This window comes from Sander lucioperca, chromosome 12 (genome assembly GCF_008315115.2).
Source record: "Sander lucioperca isolate FBNREF2018 chromosome 12, SLUC_FBN_1.2, whole genome shotgun sequence".
Classification (NCBI taxonomy): domain Eukaryota; kingdom Metazoa; phylum Chordata; class Actinopteri; order Perciformes; family Percidae; genus Sander; species Sander lucioperca.
Window position 1 is genome coordinate 4,607,970 of NC_050184.1, and position 26,250 is coordinate 4,634,219.

At 41.7% G+C, this 26,250-nt stretch overlaps 3 protein-coding genes across 7 annotated transcripts in view; 2 read left to right on the forward strand and 1 right to left on the reverse strand.

Annotated features, from left to right (window-relative positions):
- agap2 (ArfGAP with GTPase domain, ankyrin repeat and PH domain 2) overlaps positions 1–10,821 on the reverse strand; it is a 33,820-nt gene extending 22,999 nt beyond the window's left edge. For 2 of the 5 annotated variants that reach the window (XM_031312491.2, XM_031312483.2), the window contains exon 1: positions 10,444–10,821. In XM_031312491.2, coding sequence (XP_031168351.1) covers positions 10,444–10,606 — 163 coding nt within the window. In that variant the 5' untranslated portion in view covers positions 10,607–10,821. Of the gene's footprint in view, positions 1–2,729; positions 5,321–10,443 lie in introns of those variants that run through there. The other 3 variants (XM_031312458.2, XM_031312473.2, XM_031312464.2) reach the window with 3 other exon arrangements.
- Positions 1–26,250, forward strand: part of LOC116059532 (tubulin alpha chain-like) — a 370,798-nt gene that overhangs the window by 141,167 nt on the left and 203,381 nt on the right. The window lies entirely within an intron of this gene.
- tspan31 (tetraspanin 31) lies at positions 13,190–24,008 on the forward strand. Its single transcript, XM_031312851.2, has 6 exons — positions 13,190–13,399; positions 20,125–20,292; positions 20,450–20,530; positions 20,693–20,833; positions 21,227–21,334; positions 22,185–24,008. The coding sequence occupies exons 1-6, from the start codon at positions 13,337–13,339 to the stop codon at positions 22,257–22,259; spliced, it is 636 nt and encodes a 211-aa protein (XP_031168711.1). The 5' UTR covers positions 13,190–13,336; the 3' UTR covers positions 22,260–24,008.

Genomic DNA, 26,250 nt, shown 5'->3' on the forward strand with positions numbered 1-26,250 from the left:
GAGAGGTGGCCTGCCCCCAATGTGATGTGACGCTCACACCCAGACACCCAGCTGCAGCTTCAGAGGGACCAGAATAAAAAGAAACAGAGAGAGAGCCTGAGGAAAGGCTTGAACTGATATACTCAGTTGTCAGTTTATTATTAGGTACACCACATCTAAAACTAAAGCAGTCTAATACAACAAACAACAACAAGTAATGCAATAAATCCTGCTTTATCCACCTTGTTTTAGCTGTTGATGCAACTGTACGATCATTTGGCAGTCTGTAGGTTGTGGTGCTGTTAAACAGCATTGTGTTATACATGCTATATTACTGTAAGCCTACTCTTATTGATATAAATAATGTCGGTATAACACAATATAATTCAGCATCACAAACTGCAGCCTCCAAAATGATGTTGAAACAACATTATAACCTTCATGAAAGAAGAATTTATTGCAGGATTGTTGCATTAGACTGCTTTGGTTTTAACCAAGTGTACCTATACCTAATAAACTGGCAACTGAGTGTACTAAATCAAACCAAGAGTCTACAGCCACACAGTGGTGCACAGTGGTGCGGATCAAGTATAATGTTTACCGCGTTCAGCATCTCAGTTTAGCTTGTTAGCGTGCTAACATTGGGTAATTAGCAGTAGACGCAGAGGACAGCAGAGGCTGATGGGATTGTCAGTAGTTAGTAGGCCTGATTATGGTGCTACTGTTAATACAAAGTCATTAAGATTTATTGTCTGGGAATAGAGCTGGGTATTAGTACTCAATACCTTTAAGGTATCAACCAAAATAACCAAGTAGTATTTTATGCCAATCTATCAAGTAGATGTTGAGATATTTCACTGGATACGTGAAGATTGTGACCTGCTGATAGCACTAGAGGAAAAGTCTGTAAGATTCATCCTTTAGGGACCATGCTGCTAAAACTAATTCAGAAACCCAATCAACGTATAACAGAAAAAACTAAAGGAGGAAATGAATAAATCACAGAAAGACAACAGAGGAGACCCGGAGGTTTTTGGAAGACTATACTGTCCGCCATCCTGGGTGTGAATGTGTGAAGTGTCCTTCAAAGACAGATGATGATTAAAACTCAAGCCTGGTGCTAAATCTATGGAGCGTCCAGGCCAACAGCGCGCAGATGCAGCCGGTGATGTGCTTCAGACGATGACAAAAAGGAGGCTTACTGTAGAGCTGCTACTGCTGCTGCTGCTGCAGGCTAAGTCCTACCACACAAACACACAGTTTGTCTATTTGTCTTAGTCAAAGCTCTTTTTATGGCCATAAAAAGAGCCGGCCGGTTGCTATTGCCAAAAGTGATCAGACAGTGTGATCCTTTTGCTGCTTTGACACACAGATTTATACAGAAAGCCAATTATCCACACTCCCTGCTCCAAACCAATCGTGTGTGAGCCACCCTGCAACCCCCACATGTCGCCTGTAGCTCACATCCAAAACTGCCAATTTTCTAACTTACTGTAAATCTTTTTAGGGAAATTTTGTCAGAATCCTCTCTCGCCTGTCACACACACACACATACACACTCACACACACACACACACACACACACACACACACACACACACACACACACACACACAAAACATCGCCTCCTCCACCTCCACCCCTCTGTTTCATCAGACTCTGCCTCTGTAGCAGCAGCAGAAGCAGCAGTCCTGCCGGTTGCCATGGCAACACTTCCTCCTGCCCTCAGTAAATGTGTAAGTGTGTATGTATGTGCGTGTGTGTGTGTGTGTGTGTGTGTGTGTGTGTGTGTGTGTGTGTGTGTGTGCAGTCGGCGGGGCTAGTCTCACTACTTGCATGTGTAACAGTGTGAATACACAATGAATGAATGAATACATAAAACACACACACTCCCACAGGCTGACACTCGCTCTTTCTTTGAGAAAACACGTCTGTGAAAGAGATGCACTGTTGTAGCCTACGCTGCAGCCGTCTTCACAGCGAAGAGGGGGGAAAAAACAGCGATGGCAACTCAACGATCCTAAATTTTGAAATGTCACATAAATGCTTTTGACATAATGATAGAATTTAAATTGAATAGTAAGTAAGAAAAAAAAAAGGCCCCATGTAGAACATGTAGTGGGTGGAACATCAAAGACAGGATTAGAAATGTTTTTGATTAGCTGTGGATGCACACTTCCTTTTTTGACGTGGGTGAACAAATATCGCCTCGTCTTTCCCTTTTTATGGAAATAAAGCCGAGGCAAAAATCAACCAGAGCGGCGAAATCCAATCCGTGATCGTGCCACCCGCTCCTCTCCCCTTTGGCTTCATTACGAGATTTAAACCCATGCTGGGAACGCTGCTCAAGTGTGTATGTGTGAGCGCAGAGATTACCCCTCCAGCAGTGTGAAATCTGCCCGCGCTCTGGGGGGAATTAGATAAAAACTGTCCAAGATGATTCTATTGTCAGTCCTCAGATCAAAGAACTTCATGTGTCAACAAAATGTTTCTCGTGATGGTATTATAGCCTCTGAATGTATTCTGTGGGGGGTTCTTTAAAAAGATCAACCCCACCCAACCCCACCCCAACTCTTTTTAAATGGATGCCTGTGCGCAGATGAAGGAGCTACATGTCTGCTAGTTGTTTGGCAATGGAACTGAAGACAGGAGTGTGTGTGATAATGTTTCTTTTGTCATCATGGATGAAGTCAACATGAAGCTTTCAGAGCTGAAGAGGTGACAGTGATGTCGTGTGTGTGACCTCCTACCTTCCTCCTCACTGGAGTCTCTCTGTATATAGACAGGAGGCGCTGTGGAGGATGACCCCGCTGCCCCGGAGCTGCTCTTTGTGAAAATGCCACTGATGAACTTGAGCATCTTCCTGTCTTTAGCGGAGCCCCGTTGGCCCTGCTGGGCCTCCCTGGCCAGCCCCAGGTCTTCAGAGAGACTGTTCAGGTCACTGTTATCCAGTGTGCGGCTTTTACCTTTGCGTGTCGGCTTGTGGGTAGCAGGTGCAGGTGCAGGTAGGGAGGCCGAACCTGTCTTTAGTCTCTCCTTCCTGGGGTTGTCTCTCATCACTGCAGCCATGCCACCTCCAATCTCCAGAGGTATTCCAGCTTGAGTTTCATCCCGCAGGTCCCTCCATCCGTCGGGCCTGCTTGCCTCGGCCCATGAGGCCCTGCAGGGGCCTGGTGAGCGCGTTGGCATGCGGCAGTCCTTCCGGTCCAGGCTCTGTGCTGAGGTGGGGCTGCGCTCTCTACCCTCTCTGGATTCGCGACCGCGGGTGGCCACATTGCTGTGGGACTTCAGCAGACTCACAGGACGCTGTCCCAGCGGACGGATAGGGAGGCTGGTCCTGGTTGGGGTGCGGCTAGGTTCGACCACCTCTGTTGGTGGTGTTGTGGTCAGTGAAGGGGACCTGCATTGCTTTGCCTCTGGGGTGGAAGGCGTCTTCTCGACTCGTGCTAAGTCAATCTCTGCAGACTTTGTCTTCTGAGTTGTCGCTCTCTCAGCAGGTAAGGGGATTGAGAGGTTGCACGGTGGCTTTTCACTCCCTTTGCTCGGGACATCAACAGTGGGAGGCAGTTTATCCTTCATGGGGCTGAGGGCTTTTCTCTCTCCATCTTTGAGTTCATCTGTTAACTTTTCGCCTTTCACAACAACAGCAGCATCCTCAGCTCTTTGTTGTTGTCCATCTCCATTCTCAGCCCTTGCAGGAGCTTCACCTTTAGCCTCCACTCTCGCTCCGGCCTCTTCTCCCGCCTTTCCTCCAGGCCTGGCCTCCACCTCCATCCCCTGGGTGCTGTTCTTGGCCTCCCCTCCATTCTCCTCCACAGCCTCTACCTTGACCAGGGTGAGGGAGATGAGGTAGGTGGTGCGTTGCTGCAGGGCGCCGCCTCCACTCATGTGGTCAGGCTTCAGTGGACACACAGTAGATGAATGAAACCAGACAGAGCGACATGAACGACTGACAGTTTGCCAGTGTGTTGAGATGTGAGAGAATCTGACAGCACGACTAAAAACTTACATGGAGGGAGATTAAGTTTCTCCTTGGAATATACAACAGCAGAGCGGCTGTTGATTTCATCCATCCCCCAAATCCCTATTTCTTTGTTTCGATTTGAATTTCAGTCATGGATTTTGTCTCTGACTGTAATTTTCATTTCTCTGGGAGGCAGAAAAGAAATCCACTCTTCTTGACAACCTTCAACACACTGTCAGTGCGGTCCAAGAAGCTCTTTTGTTCCTAGAAAACACCCAATTAAAATCTATCCACTGCATATGTATGCAACTACTGAGACAAATAAATCTTCATTATGGCGCCTCATTCCGGATGGTAATTATTTACTTGACCTTATTTTTATGTGCAGCACCCCCATCTTATATGTTGCTCAGTCCATCCTCTTCACTCAGAGCAAAAAAAGAATCAGGATTCAATTCAGAATAACAACTGCCCCGCATCATACGTCATCAAGAATGTGATCAACAGTAGCTGTAACGTGAAAAGGTTAAGTCTTTAAAAATGCATCAGTGTCACCCTAAAGCAGCATGGCATAGTACACCCAGAGCTGTATGCTTCCTCCGTCCAGATCATGGGCTCTTACTGCAAGCCACACATGTGTGTTGACAGCAGCATCCATTCAGAGAGCGCAGTGGCAGGAAGGCAGGCAGCCTCACGGAGACGCACAGGAAGGACATTGATGAGGGCTGAAGGGGACCAGGAGGAGAAGCCAACAGAAGCCCGGGTGGATATCTGGAGATGCATGGCCAAGTCAGGGCGCGTCCGGCCATCATGCCCCTCTCGCTGTCTCCCAGGCAGCCTGTGTCCTCTGAGCGCATCAGGCGTTGAGCATGACAACACAGCGCCGGCACAGAGGAGGCGCTGAGGCGAGTCACTGCTCAAACAGCTCCCCGATAGAGTCACCGTCGCACAGGTTCAATGAGTCCAATCACACACTCACACACATATTCACACACACTCACACAAGCACAGATCGCACTCTGTGTTTCTGTCTCCTGTTCTCACCAACACACTGATAAGAATCACCAATGTCCCTCCCTCTACATGCCCCTCCTTGTTCCAATAGGCAATCCATACAATGCAGAAGAATCCTGCTTCTCTTCTTTCCCTTTCCCTCCTTAATTTTTATCTCTCTCTCTCTCTCTACTGCTCCTCTCAGACTGTGCAGGGTCCCTGCTCTTTATTGCTCATCCCTCCCATCCCCATCATCCCCTCCCCTCCATCTTTTTCTCCCTACGTGCCGGAGGGAGGGGGAAGGCAGCGGGTAACGGCTGGTGGTAAAGCAGCAGTGCACACACATGCCGGACCTGCTAAATGAGGGGAGACCGCAGGAGAAACGATCAACGGCAGGGACAGGAAAGCAGGCAGGGTTCGTCAGGAATGAAAAAAAAAAGAAGGATGCATGTTTGTGGAGGAAAAACGACACTATAGGACGGGACACTGTGTGTCTCTTCCCTGTCTCATTTATACAGCTGCCAGAATAGTTCCATCAAGATCATCCATCTGTCTTCAGCTGTCTATTTGTATTTGTGTGCTGCACAAGTGTGTGTCTGTGTGTGTGTGTGTGTGTGTGTGTGTGTGTGTGTGTGTGTGTGTGTGTGTGTGTGTGTGTGTGGCTCTGTGTGGCTCCTCCTCAGTAGGAGGCTTGGCTTGTTTGTTGCTAAGGTGTTACAATCTTCCTGGCTCTGGTGGCACAATCATCTCCTCCATGTCCTTCCTCCTCCTCCTCCTCCTCCTCCTCCTCCTCCTCCTCCTCCTCCTGGTACATTCTGTATAGCAATCGCTCCCTGGATCTCTGTATCCAAATGGCGTTTCTCTGTGTGAGTGGTTCATTGTGTCATACATGTGAGTGAAAGAGATTTCCTGTGAGTGTATTGATCTGTCTATTGCTTACTACGGCATGTGTTCATTAGCAGAAGTGGCTAAGCTCTGGGCTCACAGCACGAGGCAGATATTGGACATCAATAGTTGGACCACAGAATGCAAAAAATAAAATTGAATGAACACATATACCGTTATTTCTGTGTGAATAAAACAAATCAATTTAAACATAACACAGCAAGTTTTTCATACGATGAAGTAGGTTAAAAAATGTTTTAATTCAAACCTGTTGTGCAAAATACAGTACGTTACTAATACAATCTGAGCAATAAAAAGAATGAAGGCTGTAACTAACGATCATATTCATTAGCCAATAATCGGACGATTTGTTTCTCAAGTTCTCGATTTATCGTTTAATCTGCAAAAAAGGTGAAAAATGTCTGTAACAATTTCCTCAAGGCCCAGTTGATGTCATTGCATGCCATGTTTAGTCCTACCAACAGTCAAAAATCCAAATATATTCAGTCACTATAATACAAGACAAGGAAAAGCAGCGAATGATCATATTTGAGAAGCTGGAACCATAAAATATTTAGCATTTGTTTCTTGAAAATTTACTTAAAATGTATTTTCTAATCTATTAATCAATTTACAACATGTAAGTCATAACATAACGTAACATAGCATAGCATATCATAACATAACATAGCATAGCATAGTATAGCATAGCATAGCATAGCATAGCATAACATAACATAACATAACATAACATAACATAAAACACATATAACAGAAATGATTAAACAGGAAAAACTACAAGAGAAACCGCTCCAATTGTGCTGCGTGCAACAACACTGCAGCAAATGATTACACATCCATCACTTGAATTATTACCAGGTGTAATTTCATCTTAATTACTCTCTGATTAAAAAAAACACAACCTTGATGTGAAATCAGAGGATGCCTTTCCCCACAGTGCACCAGCCTCAGCCTCCCACCATCATCCCATGGAACACGATCTGACTGTCCACCTGCTCAGCCCGCTCCCCTCCCTTCCCCTTTAACAGTCAATGAGAGGGCAATAACTACTCTCACTGAATACAAAAGACCTCTGACAACCAACCGCCTTTGGCTGAAGGGGAAAAACCGCAGCCTCCAACGCAGTAGAAGAGTCATGAATAAAACCTAAAAAAAATGTTTTTAATCTAAACGCACTTTCAGGGTGACTGACATTAAATGTGTGTAAAAATCCATTTATTTTAACAAGAACCATGAGGACATGACATGCGTGTGTGAGTTAAAGTGCATGTCAGGTTGCTGCAGCTTGCAGTGCTGCACGGTGAATCTAATTATTTTGAAATAGGCACCCACATATAACGCAGAAAATCAGGTTGTGTTCAGGCAGACACTTTTTAGTGAGGAGACTCGCATGCATGCATACAGACAAAGCGCACACACACACACACACACACACACACACACACACACACACACACACACACACACACACACACACACACACACACATTGACACCTATGGGCGGGTGCTGTCAGATGGACACTGGCCAAGGGCAGTGGTCATGCTGGGTGATTTTTCATTTCTCCTTCACTGGGAGCTGTCCTTTCTGTCTTTCCCCCCGCTCTGCTGCCATGCTGCAGTGAACACTGCCAGTCAGATTCACATTTAAATGTCTTCATTTAGCTCCACCTCACCCCTTTTCTCCATCTCCATCTCTTTCTCCCCGAACCTTTCCTCGGCACACAGTCAGTTGATTACATCCCCCTCGCTTATTAAGTCCAAAAAAAGAGAGGTGGATCTCATTTTAGCACCAGTGAACTCTGCACTCACAGATCCAGGCCCCCAATGGAGGATACACTGACTTTGATCCTCACTCCAACAGCCTAATTAAACCCAAAAAATGAATTCAGCTGAATGTTCTAACACATAGGGATGTGCTTCTCAGAGCGTGTCAAGATCTGCCAGATCCTAAAAAGACCTCAAAGCTGCCCAAAATCCATCAGGGGGCTGATTGACCTTTAATTCACACACAAACAGAGGAATAAGTGAAATGTCTAATGAATAAACAGATGACATCAAAAGCTGGTTATTCCAACCAGTCTGACCTCACCAGTGGTGTAAAGTAGGCTATATTTACAGAAGTACAACTTGTAGGTGTGTGTACTTTACATGAGTATAAGTAAACTTCTACTCTACTACATTCCAGAGGGAAGTATTGTACTTTTTACTCTACTACATGTATCTAACTGCGATTGATTCCCCTAAATAATGATTAACTTACTGAAATATGATGCATTATAATTAAAAGCCCCTCATACCCACACAGGAGTTTACAGTTATGTGATTAGACCTGCTCAGGTTTGAGCTATTCTACGATTTATGCAGTGGTGGGTGAAGTACTGAGATCTTTTAAATTAAAAGTAGCAATACCACACTATACAAATATTCCACTACAAGTAACAACAAGTCCTGCATTCATAATTTAGCTTAAATTAATAATCTGAAAGATTTTCATTTGAATCTATCTATCACTGAATGAGGTAACACGATGGTGATGGAGCCTCTGATTAAAGCCCTTGCATGGGTGTCTTTGGCTACCTTCCCAAGAAAATTCCTAATCCAGGCACAGTAAGTGACGCGTTTTTTTCGTCACCCAGCTTGGTCCATCTTGGTCCGCCAGAGAGCGTAGGCGGAGCTAACGCAACAGACTTGCTCTTCAACACACCTGTGTGTGAAGTGGCGTGCTGTTTTTTTATCCAGTCTCTGCTAGGGTTGAGAGTAAACAGATACTATGGCCGAACAAACAAGAAATAAAGAAAAGAGCGATGACATGAAACTTCAAAAACAAGTGAGATCCATAAACACTCCTGCAGTTACGGCGTATTGCCATAGGTGCCGCCAAAGAAAAGGAAATAAGATGTTTGTTTGTTCTTAGCAAAAACCCCTTTGTTCTTTCACAAATATGTGCTCATTCATGTGTAATTACTTCCACCAACTAATCAAAGTATTCTCAGATACTGCCTGTATCTAATAATCTGCCATTCAGAATCATTCAGAATACATATGAGCGAGTCGCTCGAATTGCAGCAGCCATGTTGCGCCGCCATCTTTAAAATACATTAGCCAAAGAGGGACATACTTCCGCCTTTCATGCTTTTACACTCAGTGGCACCGTGACGAATGCCAGTCGGGAGATTACTCACAACTGCAAAAAAGAGAACTAAAACGACAACGCGACAGGCAAAGCAATGAGACCAAAGTTAATATTGGAGTGGCTAGAACAGCTGCGTGTAAACGATGGCGATACTAAGAGCTAATTTCAGGATCGACCACCATAGGAGTTATAACGCGATCGGAATGGGAAGGGCTAGAAAGTAATATTCAGTTGGTTGTCATATACAATTTCACCGCTAGATGTGAGAAATTCTTACACAATGTAGCTTTATGTAATGGTACAAAACTGTAAAAACAACAGTAAAAGTACTGCTTCAGGACAGAATGGCCCCCGTCAGAGTGGAGCCACTTGAATTTTATAATCTTATTGTGTTTTCAATGTTAAATCTTAATCTGAAAAAGTAACTAGCAACTCCAACTGTCGAACACATGTAGTAGAGTGAAAACTGCAATACCTCCCTCTGAGGTGTAGTGGAGTAGAAGTTTAAAGTACAACAAAATGGAAATACTCATGTACACGTACATCACAATCCTACTTAAGTACAGTACTTGACTAAATGTACTTAGTTACTTTCCATCACAGGTGGACAAATGATTATCTTCTGTGCATAAGATAAAAAAAAACAATCTCCATAATTAAACACTGTGAAAGGAGTCATTTTGCATAGTCAGTACTTCTACCTTTTATACTTTAAGTACATTTAGCTGGTAATAGGCTACCTATGTACTTTTGATCACGTACATTTTTAATGCACGACTTTTACTTGTAACACAGTATTCTTACATTGTGGTAGAGCAACTTTTACTTAAGTAAAAGATCTGAGTACTCCACTTCTGTGCGCCTTCTACCGGAAAGTAACACGTTGTGTCACATTAACAAGAAACGGTGGGACGTAGAGATATGAGGAAATGATGTAAAACTGATCGGCTTCACATGTAAAGGCCCTGTTTGTCTGAAAGGAAGTGGCTTTGAGGGCAGTTGCAGATTGGCAGACAGGAAGTAGGCCGCACAGCAGGTTTCATCCTGCTGCCATGGCGATGGCTGCAGAGGGATGATGCCATTGGTTGCCCGTGTCCAGAGGCTGACTGATAGATAAATGCCACTATGTACTGGACACCAGGAGGTGAATTTTTGCCCTCTGAGCGAAATGAGAATGAAAAAGAACATTGACTTCCTCGAGAGAAAAAAAACAACACACCGACTGACACAGGAAGCACAGAGGAAAAGATCAATCACCTACACTATCATGTTCCCTCACACCCCACCACTAATGTTGATAATGAGAACGACGTTTTTTCTGTTCAATATATCAAGAAAATGCATTAAAGTGAGCACCCTGAGAGTCAGACCATGCACCAAATTCTTATAACCTGTCGATAACAACTTTAGCTCACAGGTAATATGTTGCTTTCTTCCTTAAAGACAGGCCAGAAAGTATGCGCTTACCTTGAATGCTGTGGAGGTAAACTTTAAGACCTGAGCGCAGCTGTTGATCTGCAACTCTTTCAAACTGCTTGGAAAGTCTGTTGATTGCACTCTGGAGAGATTCGTGCCTCTTGATCTCTGCTTTTATTGCAGTGGAGTTTACTGATTTGCTGTTGCTGCTCATCCTGACACATGGATCTCTTCGTAAACTGAAGCTAAAATGCCTCACTTCAGCCCATTTGAACTCCCGGCTCGTTTGTTCCACAAGATGAACACAGACTTTAAGACACAGACGCAGCAGAAAATGAGGCGCCGGCTGCTCAAGGGTGTCTCTCTCTTTCGCTCTAGACCACAAAAAGTCAGCTCACGACAACGTGTGGCTCAGTTTCCTCTGCAGGTTTGAACTGAACTGAATTCACTTCCTTATTTCAAACCATATTCTTATACACGCCAGCTCCGAGTGCTGTGGTGGCCACACCATTGTAAAGGCGTCTGAGGCTGCACCATATATCTCACATAACACGCTCTACTGCTGCTAATAAAGAAACGATCATATAAAAACATAATAAATATAAAACTGTAATCACAGTTGATGTGTTTGGTCTTATGTTGTCTCTCTATTAGAAGACACACTCTGTTTTTTTCACTGTGTAAATTATCCACTGCTGTCAGACATATTTCCCATACAAAGAGGAGAGTTATCAGTGCACATGGTGAAAAGGGTGAAAATGAATATATGGAAGCCCAATATTCATTGTGAATGGTGTTTTGATCTATCATTAGGCCACACAGTGGGTATCAGGCTGTGTTGTCATAAATCTGCTGAGCCCCCTGACAGGCTCTGTTTATGTTGTTATGACTTCTCTCAAATAAATTGTTATGTGTGAAATACAGAATACGTATACCTCTTCAAGCCACAAAAGTTATTCAAATCAAACAACCTGAGAGAGAAAATCGACTCTTTGCTTGAACAATTTACAAGTACACCAGTGTCTTTATTTTTAGGTTGAGAAACGTCACACTGATCTGTGATATCTCACAACTGTTTAACTGAGAAACAGGTTAGATACGAAAATGAAATGCCAATCAAACAGTCTCTTATTAAATATAAGTAGAGCAGCTCCATGCTCCACAGCAAAAGGATGTTACAAATCACTCTTGACTTTCTGAGCTTTGGCTGTGTGCAGTTGGTTAAAAATGTAATTTATGCGTGAATAATTGACTGCTAATGTCAAACATCTCTCTTTTTTTCTTTGTCTTGCTGTATCACAGACGTCCTACTGATGTATTACCAAGCCTTTTGTGTAATCCTTGTGTAACAACTGTCCTGTCATCACCACTTACTACTGTTTTACAATCCTCATAGAGCTGTTAGTTTATGTGTGTATGTACGTATGTGTATGCATATATGTGTATATGCATGTGTATGTAATATGTGTACATACATTTTTTATATACCAACTTATATCTGTACATATTATTCAAATGTTTATATTTACCTTGTTCATCTTTGCTGTCCTTTTTTTTAGCCAAATGTGTATCTCTGTTTTTGCACTTTGATTGCAACAGAAAGCCAGTGTCACATTCCTTGTATGTGTTCACACGTACTTGGCTATTAAAGCTGATTCTGATTTTAAAAACAGCTTATTCACAAAAATGGAACTCACAATAGGTTTCCCATTCCAAATACAGACTGTGGTTGCATGTATGCTCAAGGTAGCAACACAAAGAAAATAGTGAAGAGAAACACTGAAAATAAATATTAAATAAAATCATAGATAAACTGGTCTACATATGGCTCTAGTTTTCACAGATTTGTGAAGTGTTTCCCAGTCAGACACAAAGATGGTAAAGTTGAGTTTCTGTTTTGCAAATGTACTGGATTGTATATGGAATTTTGCTAATAAAGTGATGATTATTGACATACACTTTCTTGAGTGCAAAGGCCCAATAACACAAATTTAATTTTCAATTTGAGTAATTTTCTGTGTAAAAGATTAGACATACTGTGGCATGTTTACACCTGAACACTCAGAACATAGAGGCTCAGATGGTGAGAAATCAAGACACGGCAGATGATCAAAAACCTGGATACTGTTAGAATCATGTATACAAGGATATGAATACCCATGTAATCATAATATCCCAAAAAAGACAAATGTGCATGTAAACGCACTCAATGGATGGAGAAGAAGTAGATGTAAATAAAAAAAAATTAACCAGGTTTTTTGTGGGAAAAAACATATTAGACGTACATTATTTATTCCAACCAGATCATTTTCATGTCTTACAACTCGTTAACATTTTATCATTTTTATCAGAATACAGCATAGAAAATCTGCTTAGAAATATAGGAAATAGTGGATAGGATAGAACAACACAATGTAGAACATCACCATCATTATTAGTTTCACTTGTATATCCGAATACAATACACATATTGTATAGGCTCAGTCTGCCACTTTTATTAAAAAACTATTCCAGTGCTGGTTCCAGGGTATCAGAATTTTGATAGTAGTGCCCCCCTTCTAGCCCCGCCCCTGTATAACGGTATAAGGATTATAAATTAACAAGTTGATGGTAAAGCGCAGTGCAAAACAAATTTGAACGCGGCAGAGTGGAAAAGATTAGACAGAATCGATTTTTCTAATCTGATATTTTTATATTTATTTTAATTTTATTATGGACTAAAATAAAGCCTCTGTGACCCTTTTTTGTTCCAAATATGGCTTTATCCTGAAAGGATGACAAATGGTTTACACCCTGACGTCACATGCGGCGTTGACGTCATCAGATACGCCCTCTCTGTTGGCCAAAAACATTTGTGTCCAGACGTTAGCGGTCCGGAGAGCCCAATAACACTGATTTTTTTATTATTAAGTCTTATTCATTAGCCGATAAAGGTTTTTCGAATATGGTCTGTGGCGGATTCACCTGTTCCAAAAATGCACTTTGTTCCCTGAATGTGGTTTATATGGTGAGTGTACAAAATGGATCATCATGCTAACTTTTAGCTAGCTGCGTTATCTTAGCCTAACTAGCTTCTGAATTAACTATCGTAATGTTAGCTAGCAATTTAGCTACGGCGCAGAAAGATGACTGATTTTGTTTCTAATTCCTCTGTTTTTATTTTGCAGACGATCAATGGTATGGACTCATTTCTGTTCATTACATATTAAAAAGTTAGAAATGTCTAGTGTAACGTTAGCTAGACAGCAATGTAGTAATTTTAGCTAACTATAGTTAGCCGCTAAGCTATCGCCACCGTTATGTGTATGGAAGCTACCGTTAGCTGGGAGGCCAGCTGACCCCAAAAATGTGAAATTTACTTGCTTGAATGGTTTATCTACCACACCAGCTCTCCTTAGCAGTCACCCGAGCACAACAATATTTCATCAGCTCATGTGTTAGTTGGTGTCTGTTATGTGAACTGTGATAGTCAACATGTTGGCTTCAGCTCTGCTAACATAAACTCACAATGAACTGAGGCTTCAACCCAGATCAGAAATCTCGGAGCCCCTGTACTTGTGCTAATGAAATCTAGTACAACAGACCTTTTCTCAAACTAAACACTGCGTTGAATGAGGGGAGAATAGACTTTATGGCTGTGCGTTGTGGTGTTTTGGATTATCTTGTTACTTTGCCCCTTCATATATTTGAATTAGGTAGAATTAGGTTAGCACAGCCTTAAAATGTACCCGAGTCAACATGAAAACAAATGGTTGTCTCATCAAAAACGGACCACTGTTAAGTTAGGTCGTGTTTATTGCAGGGCTATTGCATTGCGTCATATCGTACAGCTGTTTCTTCTAGTCTCTCACTATGTCGCTGTTGCCTAACATTACTGACGTGTTCATACTGTTGTTAACAGTTAGTGGTGTTTGCCCCTCTACCATGTGTTCAGTATTGTTGGTTGATGTGTGCCAGTGGGCAACAGTACATTAATGTTTAACTGACCTGTCATGTCTTTGTCATGACTATTTCTATTGTGTAGAGCTGAAAAGATCCATTAAAATAAGACATACCTTTATTTATCCTTAGGGAAAGAGTACAAATCGATACCAAATATAAAAAATAAGATTATCAGTATGGTGCAAAAAACAAAAACAAATGTACCAATTAATATAAAATGAACAACTATTTTGATAAGATGAGATAATCCTTTTACTTTATAAGTCCCAAAGATATAATAAATAAATAAACCGTAAAAAAGCTATATATAATAAGTCGACAGACTGAAAGGTTGAATTCACAATATTGCACATAGGAAATAGTGACACTGCACAGTTTATTATTCATTTATATTGCACATGAGTGAGTTGTCAGTTTTGGTATGTGCGGTCTACTGGGAGCAGGGTTGATTGTCCATAAATTGTTTACATCATTTTTCACCGCCAAAATAACTAACGTTTAACAGTTCCATCTTCTCCAAAGTGATGATTTTCTGCATTTCTTTGTCTTTTTATTATATTATATTTTATTATAAGTGGGTACCGTTCACATTTTTATGAAATTCGGTTCCGGTACTCAACGGTACCGTTTTTTTCGGTACTTTCGTTCTGTAATAACAAAAAAGGATTTCAGTTGTAAAAATAATTCCAAACCTATTTAACATTTTACTTATTTAGAACATTTTACACTCAAAACTAAATAAACAAAAATAAGACCCCTCTCTCTCCCCTCCCAAACCCGTCTTTAGATTGAATCAAATAATTAATTTCTTACACTGCACTGTAACTTTTATTCTTGTATTTGTATATTATTTTATTTTAGCCTGTTTTTATTTTCATGACCATTTTTTAATTGCTCTTGTGTTTTATGTCACTTTGAATTGCCTTGTTGCTGAAATGTGCTGTAGAAATAGAGTTGTCTTGCCTTACAACCTCAGCCTATCAGTCAGTCACCAGGGCATTCAAACCACTGTTGTACCTGCCTGTCTCAGAGGAAGTGTAACATCAACGGCACCGCGACACGTTATTATGGATCCCACTAGGGGTGGAACGGTACACAGAAGTCACGGTTCGGTTAATTTCTTCGGTTCAGACATCACGGTTCGGTACGAGTCCGGTACAATGGAGGGAAAAGCAAAACAAAAATGCAGAAGGCAATTCTTTTTTATTGTGCATGTCTCAGGCTGTACCACCTAGTGTCATAGAGTCTCTCCCCTGAGCTAGCTGCAACAGCCTGAAAGTGTGTAAAGTAAGATGTAAACAGTAAGTACCCCACATCATCTCCAGACTCCATCTGGAACTTGTAAATAAAGTAAGACAATCAGCTATAAATCTGAAAATACAGCATCGCTTATTTATGAAAGTGCAAATTACATAGAATAATAACAAACTACTAAATTCTACTTAGGCGAGACCTTCCCCCACAAAGATAAAAGAAAGTATTCTTGCTGTTAAGTGCGGCAGGCATACCTTTGCCACATCCTTCATTTACCGGACCGGAGAAACACGAGCGGCGCCGTGAAGTCTTCACACATCAACCGGAGAGGATTACACACAGCACTTGCATTCACCGTAAGTCATTTCCACGCATTTTAAAGCTTGTTTTAGTCTAATTTTGTGTCCGCGTGGTGGTGAAGCATGTCTGGTGCAGAGCGCATATACCCAACGTGTTACTGTTTAACTTCCTGCAGTGTTTGTGTGTTTCTCAATCAGACACGCGGGGCTACAGATTAGGTGTCCCTAAAGAAACCGTGTATGTAACAGTAGTTCCGCATTACATTCGTTAATTTGCACGCTTGCAAGTTTTATTTATTTTTATACCGTGTATTCTCCGTGTAAATTCATGCACCGAACCGTGACGCCCGTAGCGTTTCGGTTCAATACGAATACATGTCCCGTTCCACCCCTAGATCCCACGTAACTTCTAGGCAAGTCCCACCCTCCGAAGCAGCCCGATTGGTTGGGGTTAGGCATTGACCTCGAGTGGTTACGGTTAGGATAGCAGATTGGTACCGTTTGATTTAGCGTGAATCGGTCCACGGTAGTACCGACATAATTCGGTTGGTACCCAAAACAGTACGGAGTTCGGTACCCAACCCTAGTTAGACATAGCTAACATAATCATGTTTTTCATCAAGTATTGAGTCCAAACGGTCTTGATTGTGTTCATTTAACTCACTCTTACCTGCGGTCTTGATTCTTTTTAAGTCTCACAGGTATGCACTTTGTGAAAGACATTGGGGTAAATATGACATTGCATTGTTTGCCTTCTGTTGTGACACACTGGGAGCCACACAGTCGCCTCACCGCTGAAAGAAACACTTGAGGCACGCATGACCCACTTAGTCAGAGAAATTTGGAACACGAAGTACACATGCCACCAATCATGTTGACCGCTGAGTCACTGAAACTGTCACAAGTGTGATGCTGTAGTTGCTGTGCAGAATCAGGGCAGTGAAAGAAGACATATGAAGAAGGAAAGAAGGAAAAATAATCCCTTCACGAAAAGACGAACCTCATGGGTCAGGCATGACAATACAATATGAATTCTGGAAAGTTTTGTCAGCTCCCTCCATATGGTATGAATGAATGAAAACCTTTATTGGTCGGAGGGGAATTTGTTTTGCACTCAAGGGAGCCACATTGAACAATAAGCACAGACAACCGTAAATAACAATAACAGTAAAAACCACACCAAACATCCAACAACATTGAAGACGTAGAGGATACAGAAAATGGAACATAAACAACAACAACGGCAGCAACAACAACAACGCAGCAATAGAGGGACAAGCTCATTATTTAAAGCTATTAATATTCCAGAAAAAATATCTTTGTTTCGATTCCTTACTTTTTACCTGCATCATATGTTTGGCAAGTACTTAAGGCAGGTGAATAGGCTAACATTTTTAAATAATAGATATCTCCATGAAACTTCCTCAGTTGATTATTTACACAAGTATATAAAAAAATGTATTACAAGTTTTTGAAATGTTTGTTTAGTTATGCAAATTAGGCATTTTCTCATTAAATATGCGTGATTTTGCATATATTTTCGGTAGATAGATCTGAACATATGATAAAGCCAGGTGCAAAATTCTTTTTTCATTTTGTTTACACACAAGATGAAAACAAAATTACAGAGGGATTTCAGGATATCTGCTTTCATTACCTAGGAAATCAAAATATACTGTCCATAGCCCTAAAAAAATCGATTTTCGCCATGTTTTTTAGCTTAAAATTTCACATAAATCAGGGCAGGAATGATTTATTAACAAATCCCTCTGTAAATATCTTCAGAATACTACCAAGTGTATAACTGGAAAGTTTGGTGTACATAGGTGCTACATAGGCTGAGATGTTTATACTGGAGAATGACAAAAAACTAATTTTGAGAAAACGGCATTTAAAGATTTAAATAGTGGAATTCAATACATTTCTATTGGAAAAATTGCTCAATAACAGAATAAATGCTCAGGCCCTTAGTGATAATAATATAGAATATTTCAAGCTCATGAAAATTGATTATTTAATAAAATGGCAGGCATATAAGGCCTACAACTGCAGTACAAAACCCATGCTGGACAGGTGTATGGACACAGAACAAGACCAACAATGGATGTAACAGCTTTTTTAAAGTCCAACTGTCCATTCCAGCACCATATGTATTTTAGCTGTGCTTAGACTCTTGCGCCTATGTTTTACACTGGCAGCTGTGACGGTCTCAGCTTTTGAGATCCTGAGCATATCAGTTTCTCTCATTGAATTGACCGTCACATGTGCTCTGAAGCCACAACTTCTCCATAACAGAAAGCATGGCAGAGGCACCTTCATGGCCATACTTGCTGCTGCTCCAGCTTACTTTTCCCACAAACAGTCCTCTCAGTCAGCTGATGGTGAAGATAACTAACCAGAACCAGTCCTCTCAGTCAGCTGATGGTGAAGATAACTAACCAGAACCAGTCCCCTCAGTCAGCTGATGGTGAAGATAACTAACCAGGCTCCCATCAGCACTGGTTCATAACACAGAACAAAACTAATTATGACTCATTCAAAAGACCAATATTTAGAACATTGGAGAAAGCAAACAAAGTAGACTAAATTGTTATTTGACAGATTATCTTCACACTGTCAGAGATACGAAGAAGAGACGGATCCTGACTAAATACAGTCTCAGTGACCACCAGCTGGGTCAGACAGAGATACACTTCCTCCTCCACTGGGAAAAACTATCTTCACTAAGAGAATTACACCTTGGAAAAATAGCCAAAAAAAAGTTAACACCAGAAGAGAAGCTGAAAGTTCTCCTAGGAGAGGTGACAGCAGCTCCACTGACAGCTACATATGGATCTGCCTGCCACAGCCTGAGGGACTCACAACCACTTAGGAGCCCAAAATTACAGATTTGTTTAGTAGCCTATTATATAGTAATTATATTATACAAAACTAACTGTTGTGTAATGTAATTGTTTTGTAATATAGTGTGTTGTATCGCGATCAGTACAGTATCAGTACATATGTGACAAATATTTAATATATGACATGTAGGCTATAACTTTCTGTAAACTGCTGAGAGAGAGAGAGAGAGAGAGAGACTGATTACCTCCGCTGTCTGAACACTCCTGTTTTCTGAACGACAGTTTAAACATCGACGTACTATGTGAAGGCATTTCATCATCTGCTGTCTTAGTTTGTGACCCCCTGTGTCTTCTTGCTAATAACAACTGTTTTCGTCTTCTCTGAGGTGATTTTCGGCCGTTTTCGACGCACTTCTTTCAACATTTCGAGCTTCCGCGGAAATGTCAGAGCACGTCACGTGACAATTCTGAACGAATCACGTTGTCAGAAATTGGCATCAGCCAATGAGATTGCTCATTTTGAGTTAAATCCCCCCTTTTACTTTCAAGATTGGTTGCTGATAAAAAGGAAATGACCATATTTGGATCCGACAGCATTGTACAGGAGAAAGAGAGCTTTCCAACGGTATATGTGATGACAGGGTGCAGACAGCGGTCGCGGAGCAGCGCGATGATTTAGAACGCCAACTTTTGTTGAGTTTAGGTGAAATCTACCGCCACAAACAGACAAAGTGTAGTAAAATAAAGACCTAAATGTGTATTTCGGACTTTATTTCACCACAAGTCTGAAAGAAGACATGTTATTGAAGACAAATAGCCCAAAATCTCAAAATTGACCAGTGAAAAAAAAACGATGTTTTTGCCTGCCGTGTCTCGCCTTAAATCATCATAGAGCTCCCAAAGACCGGACAGAGTTTAAAAAGACTAAAAGAGACTAAAAAAAATGCAATTTCCCTATACATTTTGAGTCTCTTTTGGGGATTTTGCCTCTTTGTAGTTTAGGTCATTTTTGTTTTCTTTGTGGTAGTTTTGGGTCTCTTTTTCACATGACATTGGACCATAATTATTTCCCTATCTGTGTCTAGACGTTGGAAAAGCTAGAGCAGATAATGAATAAATAACAATCAAAAAACTTCAAGACAAAACTTAAAGCTGAAGTCCGGCTACAATCATTAGATCTGAGAAAAGTCTTTCCGTTGCATTCATTCGGCTTTGGTGCTTCCGAAAACTTCTCGGGTGCTGTGCCTCAAACCTTCCAATAGCGGGGAAAACCCCGAATAGGATAACTGGCGTTTGTGGTAATCAAAACACGGTGACCATGTGATGGGCTCAGTCCCATCAAATGCACGCTGCCTCAGCTTGCTGGATAACTTCCTTCCCTCTGTTCCCTTCAGCTGGTTGGGCTGCTGCTGATTGGAGTAGCAGCATGGGGGAAGGGCTTTGGCTTGGTGTCGAGCATCCACATCATCGGAGGGGTCATCGCAGTGGGCTTCTTCCTGCTGCTCATTGCTATCGTTGGACTCGTCGGAGCAATACACCATCACCAAGTCATGCTTTTCTTTGTATCCTTGCCCCTCGTCGGCATTGACCCGCCAATGATTGGCGGGTCATTTGCACGGCGGTGTGATTTGAATATTGAAAGAAATGTGGTTTTGTATATTGTTGTGCCATCTTTTCCATGTTTTTGAGCTGCTGTTTCTTTAACTGCTTGCTTCCCAGTACATGGTCATTCTCTTCATCGTTTTCCTGTTCCAATTTGGAGTTTCCTGTTCCTGCTTGGCAATGAACGGCGGGCAGCAGGTACCCAAACTCTATTTTTAACAGTTTTATTATGTCTCTCACGTTGCATTCACGTTTATTTTAACACTTAGCAAAACATATTTATGTCTCCATAAATACGTTTTGTGGCTTTTACAAGCGATTCACTTCATTCTTCATTCTCATTCTTATTTGCTTTTCCAGGAGGCCCTTCTGAACTCTGCTTGGGGAATGTTGAACAACAAGACCAAGATGGACCTGGAGAGCCAGCTGGACTGCTGTGGGCTGCTCAACCTCCCCGAAAGTCAGGCCCAGTTTGATCAGGATGTGGCTCACTGTACTGCTGTGAGTCTTAAGATATCACATTTTTCATCAACATAAAAATAAAAACACTGTATTTCATAAAAGAAAACCTGCTTGAACAGCACAATCGCAGTCTTGAGTGGCTACATATTTAAACTATATTTTGTTTGTTTCATTCACATTAATATGGTGTTTAAATAAAATGTTTACCTGCATCATAGAGAAATATTGCAGTCTCACATGAATATATGTTCTCACAGGTATATATGTTTCCTGTTGCACAATATGCCCCACTGAATAAAAGTCACATACGCATTTCCTTTAACCCAGGATAAGTTAGGAGTATTCTCAGAATAGATTTTGGTAGCTAATACTGGCTTAACAGACAAACCTGACTAAAGGGCCGTTTCTTCTATTCTGTGTCTTTCACTCCAGTCATGCAAAAGTGAAAGCTGTCACACCTGCGGGGAGTTGATGCTGACTCACGCAACAGTGGCTCTGAAGATCCTCGGGGGCGTCGGGCTCTTCTTCAGCTTCACAGAGGTGAGTGTCCAGACTGCAAACCTACATCTCCTGCCCATCCACTCATTTAATCAGTCTGATAAGTCTTTTGAAGGACGGAGAAAGACACTGAATTGAGATTAACGCTAATTGGACCGATTGCTTTAGTTAGCCAAATGGATGTACACACGTGCCCACATCCACTTCTTGGGGACGAAAAATTCCATCGAGTTCAAATTGGGTTTTTATTAGAGATTTTTGTTTAGCAAGTCATCCAGTTATTACAAGGTTGGCAGTTTGGTTTCTTGTTCCCACTAAAGGACCGGTTACACCAGCATTTAAAAATGGCAACATTTGTGTTGAAATGAATTTAATTTCAATAGAATCGCCTCAATCAAGTGGACTTGCTCGCAGGGGTGAAATAAATCCATGCAAAAATTTCGGATCAAGTTCAACTTTGGTGAACCTTGACACTCATACAGTAAATGCACCATTGATGTTGCTGACCTATGAAGGAATGGAGAGCCTGGGATCAGAAAATGGAGGAAGCTAGCATATGAACCATCCACTCTGTTCAGAGGAATAGTTTGCAGACAGTTATGAGAAAGTGAACTAAAGTGTGTGAAGTAGTTGTCCTGATACTGACTCTAAATGAAATGATGTACAATGCTGAGAGCATAATGCCAGGGGGTAATAAACAGCTCAGTGCAGAGGAAACGGGAAGAAGCTCTTGTGACTGATTACCACTAGCGTGTTCCTGGCTGGGTAGCGTGTTAGCAGTTAGCTCACAACGTCACCAACCTCCTAGCACCACAGAGCTTGTGATGACGTGCTGATGAATTTTGTCGGTGTGACCGTGTCTTTATCTTCTCGTCTTTGATGTCTCGAACAGATCCTGGGAGTGTGGCTCGCCGTGCGCTACAGGAACCAGAAGGATCCACGGGCAAACCCAAGTGCCTTCCTATAGTCTGTCCCGCGAACGCAGTGCATCGCCGTAGAGGCCGTTTTCAGACACACTGGTACACATAGAATCATGCACATCTAGAGGCAGACACTCCCGACATACAACACAACACCGCACCAACCACGACAACACAGAATGGACGAGCGCACGCAGCACCTGACAAACACTGAGTAACAAAAACACACACACACACACACACCTTCACCTGAGACTGAACAACAACAACCTGTCCAGAAATATTGCCAGAGCTCCAGCTGGACGACCTGGATACTTATGTATGAAAGGATAACTTGTAATACCAAGAAGTGTGACTTGTTGGTATCGTGACCCAGCCTTGATTTGAGTACCAGATTTCTTGCTAGTTAAGGGATGAGACATCTCTGCATGTGTCCTGCACAGACAAACCGCCTCTTTGTTGATTTCTTTCCACACACCAACCAAATGACTGTGCCCTGTCCAACAAAATAATGTGTATGCACCTTGAGTTTTTTTTCCTTTAATTTAGTGGCACCACATAACAACAAATATATTCCTCCGGTCAGTGCTATCAGTGATGTGTAGAACTGTATACCCAGACATGTCCAGTGGGATGAGTTTGTTCAGCCCGGGGGGGGGGGGGGGGGGGGCACATACTGGACATGTGTTGTAAAGTAGTTTTAAAACTGTATATAAATGTTCTTTTTCCAATGCCACAAATGCCGGGATTTAACAGGATTAGGAAGCGAGAATAGATGTTAGGTTATGTAGTTGCTAGTCATTCGGGTTCAAAGTATTTATGAACTGTAACTGAGCCAGCTAACTTTTAACAGTCTGATATATTAGGATGCCAGTGGACTGCATCCTTGATGTTGTACATAATCTTTTTATAAATCATTCTCGATGGGTTTGCCATGTAGTTGCCCCTCTAGTTAGGAAGTTTGCCTGCATAGTTGAGGTCTTTCAAGGCCGAAATAATCGACTCCTTCCTGTATTTAATATGTTCCTTTGTGCCGCACAGTGACGTTGCTTAGTATAGATTCTGGTTGTAGAGAAGTGGATTCAGGTACGTATCATTACTTCCTGCGTAACTGGAAGAAATCACAAAAGTAAAAAAAATAAATAAATGAAAAGTGCTATTTGATTTGAAATAATTAGGTAAATTTGGACAAAGCTGATTATTGCAAACCCAATTTTGTTTTTAATAGTATTAATTGTGAAAATGCGCTCTTGGTTGCAATTTTTTTTTTTTTTTTTTTTATATATATTTTAAAATAATTTTTGTTCTCCGTTGCCATCAGCTCTTTTTCGTTCATCAGTGTTAATTGCTTTGTAAAAAAACTAAAAAAAATGTTAAATATTTTCAGGATCTATTTAAGTTTAGTTTAAGGATGCACATTAGGCTAAAGTTTTGTGTTTGTAGTTTTGATGATATAATTCCGATGCCTAGCTCGATGTTTGACATTTCTTGTTGATAAATCACTGCTCATGAATTTTCTCTTTTTAAGATGTGTTTTCTCTTTTTTGAATTGCTCTGAACTTTAAGGACTAACACAAACTGTAATTATGTCTTACTTGAACCTGTCAACTTGGCTGATATGGATTTCCTGCTGCTGATTTGGAGTCATTGCTGGTGTAAACAAAATTTTGACAGATCTTAAGCATTGGTATGCCATATATTAAACCTCACTTTGAATTTGTGTGCACTTGTTATTCAAATGTATCTTTGGATTTTTGAGACTTAATTTTCGAAATAATAAAACCTGAAATTGGAAACCGTTTCACTTGAGTCATTTTTTCAAGTACATATTTCTTTGTGTCACCCTGAACGGTGTGATAGTGTTGTCGTGTTTTGGTATTAGTATGTGTTTCTTGAACTTTTGATGTACTTGTACTTTACTTGAGTATTTCCATTTAATGCTTTTAATGCACTTAAAGAAGCACTACCCGTGGTCAACACCACATTACTAGATACGATCAATATGTCCTTATTAACGGGTCACGTACCGCAGTCTTTTAAAGTAGCTGTGATAAAACCTATTCTGAAAAAACCCACCCTCGACCCTGAGGTCTTAGCCAACTATAGACCTATATCTAACCTCCCGTTTCTCTCCAAAATCCTTGAGAAGGTAGTCGCTAATCAATTGTGTGACTTTCTGCATAGAAATAGTCTATTTGAAGACTTTCAGTCAGGATTTAGAATGCATCATAGCACAGAGACGGCACTGGTGAAAATCACTAACGACCTTCTAACTGCTGCTGACAAAGGACTTGTCTCCGTACTTGTCTTATTAGATCTTAGTGCTGCATTCGACACTATTGACCATACCATCCTCTTACAGAGACTGGAACATTTAGTTGGCATTAAAGGAATCGCACTAAGCTGGTTTAAGTCCTATTTTTCTGAGCGATCCCAATTTGTTAATATTAACGATAAACCATCCAAATACGCTAAAGTTAGCCATGGCGTTCCTCAAGGCTCAGTGCTTGGACCAATTCTATTCTCTTTATATATGCTTCCTCTAGGCAATATTATTAGGAAACACTCAATTAACTTTCACTGTTACGCAGACGACACCCAATTATATCTGTCAATCAAGCCAGACGAAAGCGGTCAGTTAGCTAAACTTCAAGCGTGCATTAAAGATATAAAATCCTGGATGACCCACAATTTTCTGATGTTGAACTCAAACAAAACGGAAGTTATTGTGCTGGGACCCAAGCACCACCGAACTTCATTATCTAAATATATAGCTACCCTAGATGGTATTGCCCTGGCCTCCAGCACTACTGTCAGAAATCTAGTCATTTTTGATCAGGATCTATCCTTTAACGCCCACTTAAAACAAACCTCAAGAACAGCCTTTTTCCATCTTCGTAACATTGCCAAAATCAGGAACATCCTGTCTCAAAACGATGCTGAAAAACTAGTCCATGCATTCGTAACTTCCCGGCTGGACTACTGTAATTCTTTACTATCAGGCTGCTCAAATAAGTCCCTCAAGACCCTCCAGCTGATCCAGAATGCTGCAGCACGTGTTCTGACAAGAACTAACAAAAGAGATCACATTTCTCCTGTATTAGCTTCTCTGCATTGGCTTCCTGTAAAATCCAGGATTGAATTTAAAATCCTTCTCCTGACCTACAAAGCACTAAATGGTCAAGCACCATCATACATAGAAGAGCTTTTAGTACCTTATTGTCCCACTAGAGCACTGCGCTCCCAGAACTCAGAGCTACTTGTGGTTCCTAGAGTCTCTAAAAGTAGAATGGGAGCCAGAGCCTTCAGCTACCAGGCTCCTCTCCTGTGGAACCAGCTCCCAACTTGGGTTCGGGGGGCTGACACCGTCGCCACATTTAAGAATAAACTGAAAACCATCATCTTTGATAAAGCTTATAGTTAGGGAGTGAGGAGTTGCAGCATAGTAGAGTAGAGTAGAGGGAGGCAGGAAGTACAAGCCCGTTCCGGCAGGGGAGAGTACGAGCCCGGTCCAGGGCCCCTCTCTTTAGCCTGCCTCTCTTAGTTATGCTATTATAACTCTAGACTGCTGTGGGAAGCTCCTTCCAAGGACACAATGAGCCGCTCCCTCTTCTCTCTTTTCACTTGTCTCCTTTTGTGTGCATCTTAGTCCCAGAAATGCCTGTTACTAACCTAGCTCTGGGGAGTTTTCTCCCCGGAGTCCCTTTGCTTCTTCTTCACCCAGAACATCGCCTTGGAATTGGGTGGCACCTACACCGGGGTCCTGGGTGCAGCTGACGCTATGGACTTACTACACCCTGCTACGCTCTGCGTTTCCCCGCAGTGTCCGACTGCGTCCTGCCGCGTCCAACCGCGTCCACCCAGGCTGCTGTGCCACACTACACCCCGTAACGCCCTGCTGTGCCCTACTATGACATGAACTACTATGACTACCATTGTGATCACTGCTTCACTATCTTTATTATGACTATTATTGCCACCATTCACCACTCCCCCAACTGGTGCCGTCAGACACCGCCTACCAAGAGTCTGGGTCTG